This window comes from Lacerta agilis, chromosome 1 (genome assembly GCF_009819535.1).
Source record: "Lacerta agilis isolate rLacAgi1 chromosome 1, rLacAgi1.pri, whole genome shotgun sequence".
NCBI lineage: Eukaryota > Metazoa > Chordata > Lepidosauria > Squamata > Lacertidae > Lacerta > Lacerta agilis.
The window spans coordinates 84,666,977-84,680,695 of record NC_046312.1 but is presented as its reverse complement, the minus strand read 5'-3'; the positions used below and the strand labels follow the sequence as shown (position 1 = coordinate 84,680,695).

General features: G+C 43.3%; 1 protein-coding gene across 13 annotated transcripts in view; it reads right to left on the bottom strand.

Annotated features, from left to right (window-relative positions):
- TNS1 (tensin 1) overlaps positions 1-13,719 on the bottom strand; it is a 286,343-nt gene that overhangs the window by 190,756 nt on the left and 81,868 nt on the right. For 12 of the 13 annotated variants that reach the window (XM_033161337.1, XM_033161327.1, XM_033161376.1 and 9 more), the window contains exon 3: positions 6,439-6,476. The exons of the other annotated variant lie outside the window; for it this stretch is intronic. In XM_033161337.1, the coding sequence (XP_033017228.1) occupies positions 6,439-6,476 (38 nt within the window). The remainder of the gene's footprint in view (positions 1-6,438; positions 6,477-13,719) is intronic. 13 annotated transcript variants of the gene reach the window in all.

The window sequence follows — 13,719 nt, the reverse complement described above, 5'->3', positions numbered from 1 at the left end:
GTACTAGACATCCATGAAGCGAAAACTGCATGTGTATACAGACCCCAATAAAAGAATCAGTGGCCTTGCTAATATGATACATTTGCATTGGATAACAGATGGATTTGTGATTTTAGAGGAGACGTTTTATTTTTTTAAACCAACACTTGGGCTTGGCAAGACTAAAATTTGGGTAATTTGTTAAACAACAAGCAAAAGTTTAGAAAGGAAGCAAAAGTTAGCATGTCTGTGTGATGGAGAGAGAGAGAAGCCAGAACATCCTTATTAACTTTCCTGCCAAATTTCCTCGGCATGTACACATTTCCATCTCCCAAATGCTGACACTTCCAGTGCACGATCTGCTCACAGGCTTGCAGCGCGAAAACCGTGTTTTTTTGAGATCATTGCCAACTTTGCATTATGCAACATATGCAACAGTTCCACCTTCAAATTCACAGCTGATAATGCTGAGAGGAACAATGGCAATATATACAGCGGAGAGAACACTACCTGTGACTTCTAAAGCCCAAGATGAATGCTTAAATGGGAATAAGACTGTGCTTAGCTCAGCATCCTTAAGCATAATGCAAGGCTGTGTATACACCATACCTTTAAAGCACAAGACTTCCCCCCAAGGAATCCCGGTAAATGTTGCTTAACCCTCACAGTGCTACAATTTCCAGCACCCTTAACAAATTACAGCTCCTAGGATTCTTTGTGGAAAGTGATGTTTTTAAATGTGCTTTAAACATGACCTCATGTCCCAAAGAAACATTCCTTGCTGCCTCATGAAGCATACTTTTTTAAGTCTTGCGCATCATGTGTGGCCTGCAACAAAATGGTGCTGTTGTCCAGAGCTCCAGCCAGTCAGCTGCGCCTTCTTCCAAGATCCTAGAAGCTGAAAGGCTAACACACTCTGCTGCCCTTGGTCTTCCATTTTTACCCCCCAGTCCACATTCTATGGTTCCAGGAAATTATTGATCCTGGGGTGGGGGTGGAAATCCCCTTTGGGATTTTAAAAATGTTCTGTACTTCAACGTACCACAGGGATCACGTAAGCATACTGATAGCTTCCTCTTCTTTCTCACTGGCCCACTTTTGGCTGCAATACTGTCAGCAATCAGTCACTCAAGTTCACTGTTAGTGAGAAGGATAGTGATGATTATGCTTCCCACCTGCACCCGCTGGGCAGTTCATTATATTTTTTGTGTGTGTCAGGCTTAGGATTCTAAAAAAAAATGATATACTGAAGCATACACATGTCAGACATGAAACCCTTCTTGTTTTTTGTTGTGTTTTTTTTTTAAGAAAAAAGAAAAAGAGAGAAAGATGAGACAGGAGATTGAAATATCCATGTCAGACTGGTAGCTTCTTTCTTGTGTCAAATATTGGCGGGTGGGGGACACGTTCATTGGTGCAGGAGCACCAGGGTTAAGTTCCCATGGATCATGGTACCAAACTTGATTGGGCAGCCCAACATCATATATAGGAACCAACAACAAGGCACTAGTTTTAGCAGTAAAAAGACCTCTGGCAGTTGAACACAATCCAGTATGTGACATGGTTTCAGATACAGAAGGCAATCTCCTTCACATGCAAAGAGCCACACAGCGTGGCTCCTGTCTCCAAGCTAGAGCTCTAGGCACACTCCACAACATTCCCAGAGCTCCGGCACCAACAAACACAGCATTCACTTCAACAGAAGGAACAACTCTGTGCCCACCTTTCTTCATAAGCACTGGGCTGCCTACTCTTTTAAGCAACAGGGGCGGGCCATGCTTGTGGGACAGTTCAGCGTGCATGCTGGACTTCATGCTGAACACACACAAAGAACTGCTCGCCAATCCACCATATATTCTTGGCTTGTTTCAGCAAGTCTCCTCACTCCAGGTGAAGATGCAAGGGCTATCCTGGCTGGAGCAGCAGAGCTTTGTCATCTTTCCTAACTCTTGCACGTGGAATGCAACTGTTTTATCTATTTATATGGCTATCGTGATGCCTTTGGGAGCTGGGTAGATGTCGTACCTAACAGAGCTGTACTCTTTATTGTAAATGCTTTCATATTTCTTTCCGCTCATCTGATAAATTGTTTTTGAAAAAAACAATCTCCTTGTAAAACACGGCGTGACGTTTCTCCAGTCTAAAGCACCAAACCTAGATGTTGCTTGTCTTTATGACAACAGTATTTGCTCACAGACATATATGAACCTCATATGTGCTGTATGCCAAGTCAGATATCACCTGACCCCGGGCCTTACCTCCACACACAGCAGCATTCTGTCCTGTTTGCTTCCTGTAATTCTGTCACTTTTAAAAAATATACAACACAGCTAACCAGTTCAAAAACATCAGAGACTGCCCTGGGCATCAACATGGAGGGCCTAATAGAGTTTCGGAGCACAAAAATACAATATTAATCACTTTGCTATGATGTGGTGTTTTATTTGTTTTGTTACAACAAAACTTCAAATAATGAGTTTTTGAAGATGATTTGTTGTTCATCCTAATTGTGCTGTTTATTCAAATGACTGAAATATTTAGCGCATTACACTTTAAAGTTAATCTTTGTGTGAGTGTATATAATAAAAAGACAGGAACTTTACAATTCTAATGAGACTGTACAATCATAAATGGATTTTTCACATACATAGACTCATTCCCCATAGGACCAGTGCTTTGTTTGTGATGGTACACAATGATATGGAGTAATCATCAGCTTTTTTTTCCCTTTTCCTTTTTTGCTACACATGGCATCCATTTTGCACTGGCATTCATGGCACTTTTATCAAGATATGAGCACCAGAACATCATTTTTTGCCACCACCATCCTGAATAAAGGCACTGCATGTGACTATCACATTGCTATCTATGTATTACTGACGTGCAATTTCATCAGAGAGAAAAGGGTCAGCGATTCAGTGCATTACTTCTGCTGAGAACGCCTCTTGACTAAAAATTGCCTGAGCCAATGACCTTGCCTTGGAAGGTTCTGGGGTGATGGGGTGACTATCAGCACTGGGAATGGGTAAGATATTGTCAGGGAACTTGGTCATATGAACAGAGGCTGGGGAGAATGCAGGATGTGTGAGACTTTTATGAGTCAATTGGAATTGGTAAAAATATAACTGCAATTCAGTCTAAAACCCAATGTCTCTGGCATGAGATCTAAGTTAGCAGTTGATTTACTGATGAAATAAAACAGGCATTTCTGCATCACAGTTCAAATTCTGGTTTTGATGTCATTAAACTAATACTCAAAATGGGACTTGTAGCCCTATGAATATTTACATGATGGCCACATATGATTTGTTTGACTCTGGTTAAGTTGTAATAAACTTTTAAAACTGAACTATGCCACATCAAAACTGAGATGAGGACCATTTTGCATAACTGGGTCATGCAACACTCACCACATTATAAAGCCTCTTAGGGACAGGCCAATACAGCGACCCATCAGAAGCCTATGAGAAACCCACAAGAACCTGAGCACAGTGGCCCTCTTACCACAATTGATTCCCAGAAACTGGTATTGAGAAGCATACTGCCTCCAACAATGGAAGTAGAGGACAGCCATCATGACTAGTAGACACTGCTAGCTTTATCTTCCGTTAATTTCTCTAATCATCTTTCAAAGTGACCCAAGTTGGTGGCTATCACTACCTCTTGTGGGAGTCAGTCAAACAAAACTATTTTAAAAAAAATATTAACATTTCCTCACAGGGGAGCTGCTCTGTGCCCTTTACTGAACCTTGCTTCTTTCTCCCTGGGCTAAGTTTGTGACCCCTGATTGGCTGGATCTTGCCAACTATCCTTATCTCCACTTTTACTAATGTCATCTCCGGTCCAGCAGTTTGATTCATTGTGGTCATACTCCATCCTGGTCCAACACACCACTGGCTTCTTCGGAGAAGATGGTTGTACTTTTTATTTCACGCTTCTCATTTGTCATCTGTTCTCATTCCCACCTTCAAACACCTTTAGAGAAAAACTCAACAAGTCTTTATCTTTCTCCATAATTCCATCTCCACCTACTTACATAGCTTACAAAGTAGGAGAGGACTAAAGACCCAGACCATCTTCACAAGGCATCCCATTCAACAATAGCAATAATCTCTCGAGGATCCTCCCCTTTGCAGCCCTGAATTGGTGCCAATATACATGTTACTGTTCCTATACATCAGATGGGTGTATAGCCCAAAATACTTATTAGAGCAGGATTCCTCAAACTCGGCCCTCCAGATGCTTTTGGCCTACAACTCCCATAATCCCTAGCAAGCAAGACCAGTGGTCAGGGATGATGGGAATTGTAGTCTCAAAACATCTGGAGGGCTGAGTTTGAGGAAACCTGTATTAGAGTCTAAAGAAAACAGGGGGGGGATCAAAAGCTCATGGCAAGGAGGCAATTCTTTCAGAACAGAACAGGAGGAACAGGAGATGAAGAATGGTGAATGGTGAAGGTCAGAGCCTTTGCCCTGACCATGGTAGATCAAAGAATCATTGAATTGCAGGGCTGGTACCCAGCACTGCTGAATGCAAGTTATGCCATGCAGAATGCAACTGCAGCATCCTATGCAGAAGACTGTCCAGCCTCTGCTTAAATACCTCCAGGTGTAAAGGCTAAGACAGATACTGAAGCATATCTGAATGGCAGAACCTAGAAATGAGACTGAGGCCACACAATTATAAACTGGTACATTGCACGCAGCAGCACATCATCCCCTCCTTCCCTGTCCCTGAATGTCCATGCCATGCTGGCACATGAATTTTGGCCTATGTGCATAGGCAAAAGGGGAGGGGGGGCATACAGTCCAATTCCCAGATAAAGTCCAAGAACTAGCTATGTGAATTTGTGCTGAGTGTAGGCCATAATTTGGACATATGGGGATGGCATGCCAGCTGAAGGAGTTGACTGGCATATTTGTGCCCTCTCCACACAAATGGTCAGGTCCAAACACTCCCAGAATGTTGTCCAGTTGTCCACTGTTAGCACAATGTGGCAAACGGGCCCTTGCACAGCAATGAATGTGCCAGGAAGCGTACAGTCCATCAGAGGAACACGTGGAAGAACCATGGCTGCCACTACCTCCTAATCAACCATGCGAAAATCCCAAGCAGGGGTGTGCTACCTGGAACTTCATGCATCACCACTGGCACAAGTTCCACTGAAGCGAGCAAAGGATGGTAGCAATGGGGTAGTGAAGAAGGAAATGCAGTGCTAAGTCCATCTACCTTCAACAAAGATCTGCCCTTTCTGAAACATATATACAATACAGCACAATATCAAAGTCTGAACAAAATAAGCAAGCACCCAGCCCAAACGAAAGTGGTTGCCAATGGTAGGCTAGGCTCACTTAAGGGAGAAGAAGTTATGTTTGTGCCAGCAGCATTTCTTCTGGTGCTCATTACTGCCCCATTCTGTCACCTCCATCTTGCCTTAAGCTTAGACTGTTGCCACCCCTGTGAACAAGAACTTTAGTTTCTCTTTACTTTGTGGAGGTCACTGATATTATCCATGGACCGCTGAGCCTAGGTCTGCCTGGCTTCTAAGAACCAATGCAATCCAACAGAGACAGAGGGGTGGGCTGATTTTCCAATCTAAGCCTCACTTTAGACCCAGATTCACTGGGCAGCCCTGAGCTAGTCACTGTATGCCCAGTCAGTTTAATTGGGAATAATACAGCAAGGATGGCATGAGGTGCAGCACTACAACAAGAACGATAAAGCATTTCTTAACATCAAGAGCCAAACTGAATGGATCTTATTAAAGCACAGAGCATGAAAAGAGAGAGATTCTTTTGTAGCTCAACTCAACTGCCCCAGGCATCCTTGACTGCTTCAAAGGGCATACGACCTCCTAAAGTGAGTTAGCAAGGACAGAATAATACTCAGGTGGTTGCATTTATTTTATAGCCTTGCCTGTGGATGAGGAAAGATCGTTCACCTTGAGAGCTTTAGCAAACCTTTCCTGCTAATATAGCAGCCTCTTCTGGGGAAAGAGAAAAAGTAGGGGAAGAAAGAAAGGGAGGGAAATGAGGCAGACCGCCATAACGCTGGCCCGGGAAGATTTTTTTTCAAAAGACTTATTGCAAAAAAATAAAATAAACATTAAACATTACAGATCAAGGTAGGTACTCTCCTCTCCTTGCAAGCAATTCAGGACAGAGGTGCTCCCCGAGAGTTTGCAATGAGAACTTCCAGACCTGGTGGGAACCTGGCAAATTTCACCTTGAGGAACAATCACAGCGTTTTCTTTAAAAAAAAAAAAAAGATAAACAAAGTACAGAAGCAGGAGGGGGAGAGAAAGAGAAAGAAGGAGAGAGAGAAGGAGAGCAACAGAAGTTCCCTGTTCCTCATCCAAATGACTTTTCAAAGAAGATTCACATCAGACAGAAGGAAAGGGTAGCACAAACCGCAATGTTGTTGTAAGACAATGAGAGTAGGAACAAGGCGCTCTCTTACCTTGGCTTCACATTTCTTGTGACAGGAGAGCTTGCAACCTGTACGGAAACAGAAAAGGAGCGGGGAGTGGAGGGGAGGGGAGGGAAGAAGAGAGAAATGAAAAACAAGAAATCTTACGTTTCAAACCGAAACATTCAAGAAACTGGGGAAGAAAAGGGGCCTCACCCAAGGGGGGGGGGGGAACGGAAGCAAGGCAAGAAAGAACAGATGAGCAAATCCCCCCTCCAAAAAGAGCGAGAGAGAGAGAGAGGAGAGAGGGAGGGGAAATCACAGAAAAACTCCACCCAACCCTAGACTGTGCTACAAAAGGAGCCGCTTCCAGGCTTTCTGAACAACTCCTGCGAGATGGGGGAGAAAGGCTACACACCACACGCAGGAGGAGAGAGGGAGGGAAGGCAGAGGGAGGGGGAAGTAACCCTCTCCGCACGCTGGCACCTAGCCAAAGATAGCCCAGGCTGCACAGGTACGCGCCAGCCCGCTCCGACAGCTCCAGTCCTGGGGATAATACTAAGCACATTGTTTGGGAGCTGCCTGCCAGCCCACTGCGCTGTCAGAGGCTGCCCTGAGGCTGTGCATTTTTTCCCTATTTCCACCCCTCCTTTCGTGACTAAACTTCACACACACACACACCATACACACACACACACACACACACACACACACAAATGGGCCGTGCCCTCCCTCTTTTGGGGAGTCAAGTTTCTAAGTCGTTAACTCCAGCAAGAATGTTGAAAATGTACAGGCTATGCTCCCCTCCTTAGGAGGCAGCATCACTTTACGGTTGTATGGATTTGGAACAGGACCAGGAAAAGAAAAGAAGGGGGGAATTGTTCCTCCCTCCTCCCACTGTCCCAAAAAAAAACCAGCTTAGGAAACAAAAGGATGAGCGTTCTTGGCCTAATTTTCTCATCTCACCTTGCTTTGCTTTGTTCAAATGCTTGTTGCAAAAGATCACTGGACAGCAAGACAGCTAAGTCATTATTTTATTATATCGGTTGTTCAGGCTGGGGAAAGTCCTTACAATCCATTTCCTCATAAGAGCCCCGTTGTTCCCATTTTGCAGAATAAGAACTGAGGACATGGAAGTAGGATTGCCCCAGGCCAACCACTAAAGTCCTAGTCTGCTCAACTAACCAAGAAGGCAAACCAATTCACAAGGAACTATGTTTTAAAATGTCATATTTGAAAGTACCATGATTCAGCAAAGGGCCTCCCATCCCACTCTGCTTTTGAACTGTGGCTTCTTTGGCATCCGCATCTAATGTGGAGCTCACTGCCCTCTGCAGCCAACCCCAGCAGTCTCCACTCAGGTAAGACCAGCAACATGTGAAAGAGGAAGACTATGGGCTCATTCATGCTGTTACTTAATATGGATAGCAAGCTTCCTGTGCCTCCATTCATTCTCTGCTGTCCATATGACATTCTCCCTCAAAATCACTGCTTCCAACACTTCCCCCTCCCACAATCCAGATTTCCATCCTCATACCCTCACCTTTTCAGAATATCCCTGGTGTAAGAAAATCTAGATTGAAAGAGGGGAAAGTGTGGGAAGGCAGTGATTTAGAGGAGGATGTAAAATGGACAATGGACACTTGATGGAGCTACGGGGAGCTTACTATCCACATTGAACACAAGTGTGGAGAAGCCCCCTGTTCCAAAGACTGCTCTTGTTGGCATCGTGGTAACAAGCTCTTCCCAATCAACTCACACCGTAAAACGAGCAGAAAGGTGAGTACTTTATAATGCCTCCCATCCCTTCTAATAAGAGCTGTGGTTGAGTGTTGAAGCTGAACTAATTTTAACTAGTAATCTGCCACAACTGCTCAGCTGTGCAGACACGGGCAGGCATTACAGCCAGGTAAGGATTCAAACCACTGCCATCTCTGGTCCAAGTCCAACCTTCTATCTCCTACAAGAGGTGTGGGCAACCTAGTGCCCTCCAGATGTTGCTGGACTTCAGCACCCATCATCCCAAACCCCTGGCAATACTGGCTAGGGATACAGACAGCTGTCTTATACTGATTCGGCCCATTGGGTCCATCAAGTTCAGTAGTGTCTACTCTGACTAGCAGCAGCTCTCCAGGATTTCAGGCAGAGGTTTCCTACCTAAAGATGTGGGGAAATGAACCTGGGACCTTCTGCATGTTAGGCAAACTGTCACTGAGTTGCATCCCTTCCATATGGGCTTGATGGAAACGGGAGTTCAAAAGTATATTGAGACCCACCATCATCCCCCAGCCCAGCCCTACAAAACACCAGCTCATTTTAGCCAAAAGGCTAGCAGAATGTAATAACTATTCACTTAGATGACAGGTGATCAAAATCCTCACAAGCTTGAGGATGAAGTGAAGGTGTGTGGGGGAAACTAGGAGGGGAGAGAGATTATTTTTTCATGCTTAAACTGCCTTGAGGCTTTAAAAAAATATTTTATGTTAAAAAGAAAAGAAAAGCCCGAGATAGAGCAAAGCCAGATGCATTGCTTTTGCTCCTCTCTAAGGTTTCGAAGTTGTGTGAGCACAGAGCAGCTACAGAAAGCGCTGCAAGGAGGCTGTGTGCATTTCAAAGTACCTTCTATAAAACATTCCATGTGGGACGGGGAGCATGGTGGACTCCTGAACAATAAATGCATACAATGGAATTTCATGGGAATGCCTTAATTCCACAGGCACATGTTCTCCCTGCCTTCCTAACCCAGCACATTGGTAGAGATCTTGAGCTCCTGATAAAAATCACTGACCAGTGCCATCCAATTGTGTTAGCCACTTTGAGACTCCTTTGGGTAGTGATAAAGCGGGATATCAAATCCAAACTCTTCTTCTTCTTCTTCTTTTGGAAAACAAGAGCTCCCAACCCAGCTTGCAAGGCCAACTTAGTATCATGCATGGAGGCGCATGAGCCCCTACATAGCAATGCTCTGTGTATGCTCCCATGTCACAATGACAAACAGAAAAGGCACAGAATGTGATATTGAGTGCAGGCTTCAGAGTGCTTTAAAGAAATCCCAGATTTCGTTTTACATAGCTGCTCTTAGAAATGTGTGGCCAATACCTACTGGAATGAAGGCTGAATAAGATTTCTAGGGAAGTAATGCACACTTGTACTACGGTACTTGGGGTTTGTTCACACTGGAGTTCACTATCTGTTTGCAGCTCTTTGCCTTCTCGTGTAAATGCCCCAGTAATTTCAGATTTACCCAATATGGGTATAATCTGATAAATTGCGGGAAATCAGATTTGTCCAAACTGCTCCATTTGGGGTTGCAGGTTATTTGTTTTGGGGTGGGTGAATCAATTGTCACTTTCTGCTGCTCCCCTTTTCATGCCCACTACTTTTTCAATGCTTCCACTTCATAACTGGTATGCTCCTGAATGGAGGTGTTGTTTTTTCTTTCAATCCCTCTGACTGGCACAAAAACAGTAAACTACACAAACAAACCACATTTAAAAAAATCTGCACCAGATATCTGAAAAGTCGGTGCTGAAAATGTACAATTGCTTTCATTTCTTTTTTTTTTCAACATAAAGGCGTGTAAGGAGCTTAGCCATATTATCAGATTTGCACAAAAACCAAATGCTGCGCAAGTAATTCTACAAGTGCCTGGCAGTGTGCTTTTGCACAATTCTGGGGCAGGGAAACACTAAAAGGAATGCCTATGGTTATGAGCAGGAAGGACTGAAGCTGCTCCTCCTATACAAATTCAAATACATGCAGATGTGAGATTTTCTGGTCTAAATCAAATGGAGGGAAAGTGGATAAACAGCTAAATATGCCCAAAAGTGGACAAGCCTAACCATACATTATTTAGGTTGCAGAATCCAATATTTCTTGGTGCACAATCTGAATTGTCTGGGCGCATAATTTATTTTATTCCATATTGAACATACACAGTGCAGTCCAAGTGATACACTTAGTGGAGGCAAATAACAGGTTGCTTTCACACCAGCCCCTTTTCTTTCAAATTTGCATCATTCATTCATTCATTCATTCATCCACTCATTGATATTACAAAGAATTGAAGAAACATCACTGCCAAACTTTTGCAATCCAATACTTCTGCTCTTGTCTTTCCATCCTTCTTTGGTTCATAGCACTTTTTTTAAAAAAAAAATCAGTACATTTCCTATCCATCAGGAAGTGGCAAAGCTTTATTATAGCAGCTAAGAGGAGCTATTGTGGGTGGAGATGTCACAACATTTCCTGGTTGCACTGCCTTCCATGAGTGCCAGGCTACTCTATCTATCTATCTATCTATCTATCTATCTATCTATCTATTTGCTAAATCTGTATCCCAACTTTCTGCCAAATGGTGCTCAAAGTAGCTACGGGTCCTGCAGTGTGGTTCATTGCACCATTGCTTTAAAATGCAAATGCTGCAATTAAAATAATTTTTTTTTAAAAATTCCTTTGACGCATTCCGTCAAACTTTTTAATGTAACATTTTCTTTTCCCATCAGTCCACAACAGCACAAGCATGTTTAATATAAAGAGGAGGAGAAGGAGGAAGTGAAGAAGTGAAGAAAGAGAAGGAAGAGAGGCAGCCAGCCAACCATTGCCACCACTGGGGAAGAATAACTGCATCGCCAGAACTGGACTCCTTACCCCAGTTGAGATCAAGCACTGGAGAGACCGTCCAGACTTGCCACAGTGAAAATAACAGAAGGCAAAGGAACCCCCGAGGCAAGCAGAGAAGACAAGGAATAGAACACACACACACACACACAGGGAGAGAGGGCTCACCCACACTTCCACTTGCCCCATGTTTTCTTCCACTTGTTCCCTGCTTTCTAGACATGGGTCCAAAAGGTTTTTCTTTCATCCTGCCACTTTCTCCAGGAAAACCCGCTGTTTACTGCTGAATCGGAACAAACGCCAATCCGCAGAAAACCCAATTCAGGTTTGTAAACAGCGATCCACCAGTAAACAACAGGTTTTCCCAGGGAAAGTGGTGGTGCAAAAGAAAAAAACCTCTCAGAACTGTGCCTAGAAAGTACAGCACAAGCGGTAGCATGGACAAGCCCGCAATCACCAAAGGAAAGGGCCGGCCAGGGACGTAATGCATCCGACTACTGTCCTGGTACAAAGAATATGCCAATAACCACACCACACTTGTCTTATTTTCTAGGAAATGTCCTGCTGAAGCAAACAGAGCTTACTTCTAATTAAACATACCCAGGATCTTGCTTTAAGGCCTAAGTCAGCCATACCCATCCTCTTCTGCCTTCGCAGTGAAGACAGCAAAGGGGAATGTGTTGCACTAGATTATGTGCCGTGCGGTACCATCGTTTAAATATTATTTGTAGCTTATTGCCGAAGAACCATAGTATGGCTTGCAGACTAACAGTGACCATCTGCTGGCCAGGTGTAGTTACAGGGCTACCCGTTGCTGGAACCAGTCATAGGAATCTGGAGTAGGGAGGCAAGGGAATGCCTGCCTCCCCTGGGTGAACCAAAAAAGGTCTCACCTGCACTATAGATTTAAAGTAGTTTCACGGCTTCCTCCCGAGAATGCTGGGAACTGTGGTTTGTTATGAGTGCTGAAAGTTGTTAGAATTGTAGAATTGGAAAGGCCAAGGGGCTCATCTAGTTCAACCCCCTGTGATGCAGGAATATTTTGCCCAACATGGGGCTCAAACCCACGACCATGAGATTAAGAGCCTCATGCTCTACCCACTGAGCTATCATTGTTAGGAGACCCCTATTCCCTTCACAGAGCTAAAATCCCCAGAACTTCGTGGGAAGAAGGGTTGATTGTAGCACTGTGAGGGGAAGTGAATGAAGTCGTAGCAATGACTGGAATTTATGAAGCCAGTCTAGACAATTACCATATATTTCTGTGTATAAGACTAGGTTTCCCCCTAAAAAACAATAACCAAAATTTGGGGGCGTCTTGTACATGGATCGATGTCCCCCCATTTTCTTAAATCGGAGCCCCCCAAAATAGAGGGCGTCTTATACATGGGGGCGTCTTATATACGGTAAAATACGGTAAATAAAGAGAAGGGTAGAACATGACACAACTGTTGTCTGGTTCATTTATCACAGGGGCAAGAGGGACTGTGGCTGAGAGCATGATTTAAGCCAGCCTTGCAAAGTAACTGTTATATACATTTTGTTGGGAGTTCTGTATGGCATTCCTGCAGCATAGTCCAGTGCTGTTTGTTATCCTGACATGTTGGGTTTTTATTTTTGTTTTTTGTTTTTTAAGGAGAAATGCATGGAATTGTGAAGTTGATTGCAGCAGCAGTGCAATTAATTAAGGGCGGACGGGTGAATAAAATCAGGAACAGAACGGAGTATTTCATTTGCAGATGGAAGGATATAATCAAGATTATTTGGAAACTTATTGTAAACACATTAAAAAGTTAACAATAAAAGATTAAATTCAACAGTAAGAAATATTGAGATATTGGGCCTTCTTGGTAGTGGAACGCCATCCCATCAGATGTCAAGGAAATAAGCAGCTATCCTATTTTTAAAAGACATCTGAAGGCAGCCCTGTTTAGGGAAGTTTTTAATATTTTATGCTGTATTGTTTTTAACACCTGATTGGGAGCCATCCAGAGTGGCTGGGGAAACTCAGCCAGATGGGCTGGGTATAAATAATAAATAATAAATTATTATTATTATTAAATTATTATTATAAAACTGAAAAAATAAGATATGGGGAAAATTAGAATATTTAGTGGAAAAGAAATTAACAAAATGAACCATGGGAGAAATGGGAGTCAATACCAATTCTGCATTTTGTATTTGAAGTATTGTTATTGTTTCAATTGTAAAAATGATAATTTTTTTTAAAAGAGAAGAAGGACATCATCAAAACACCAAGTGTGCCCAATGAATGAGAGGTCTACCAATGGAGAAACATGAAGACGGAGAGCTGGTATGCAAGTTACTCAAAGGCCAGGTCTACCAAGCCTCACCACTCAGGCACCAGATATACCAAAAATGGAAGACCTGTTACCTGATAGTAGTTATATGTGTAGATACTTTATGTGCCCCATTCCTATCCACCCACCTTCACCCCATGCACACCCAACATGCCCAAATACTACCCCTTTCTGTTTACAGGGAAAAAACAAAACAAATAATCAATTACTCCTGTTTCCACGGGGCTCAGAAATCAAAGGTCAAACAACAAACATGCTTTTCGATGATGCAGCATCTTGTGATTTAGCATGATTTTGAGGGTTTAGTTCCTAATTTTGCTCTGACAAAGAAGCAGCCCTGCATCTCCACCCAACTGTGGTCTGGTAACTAACAACATACACAAGCACAATT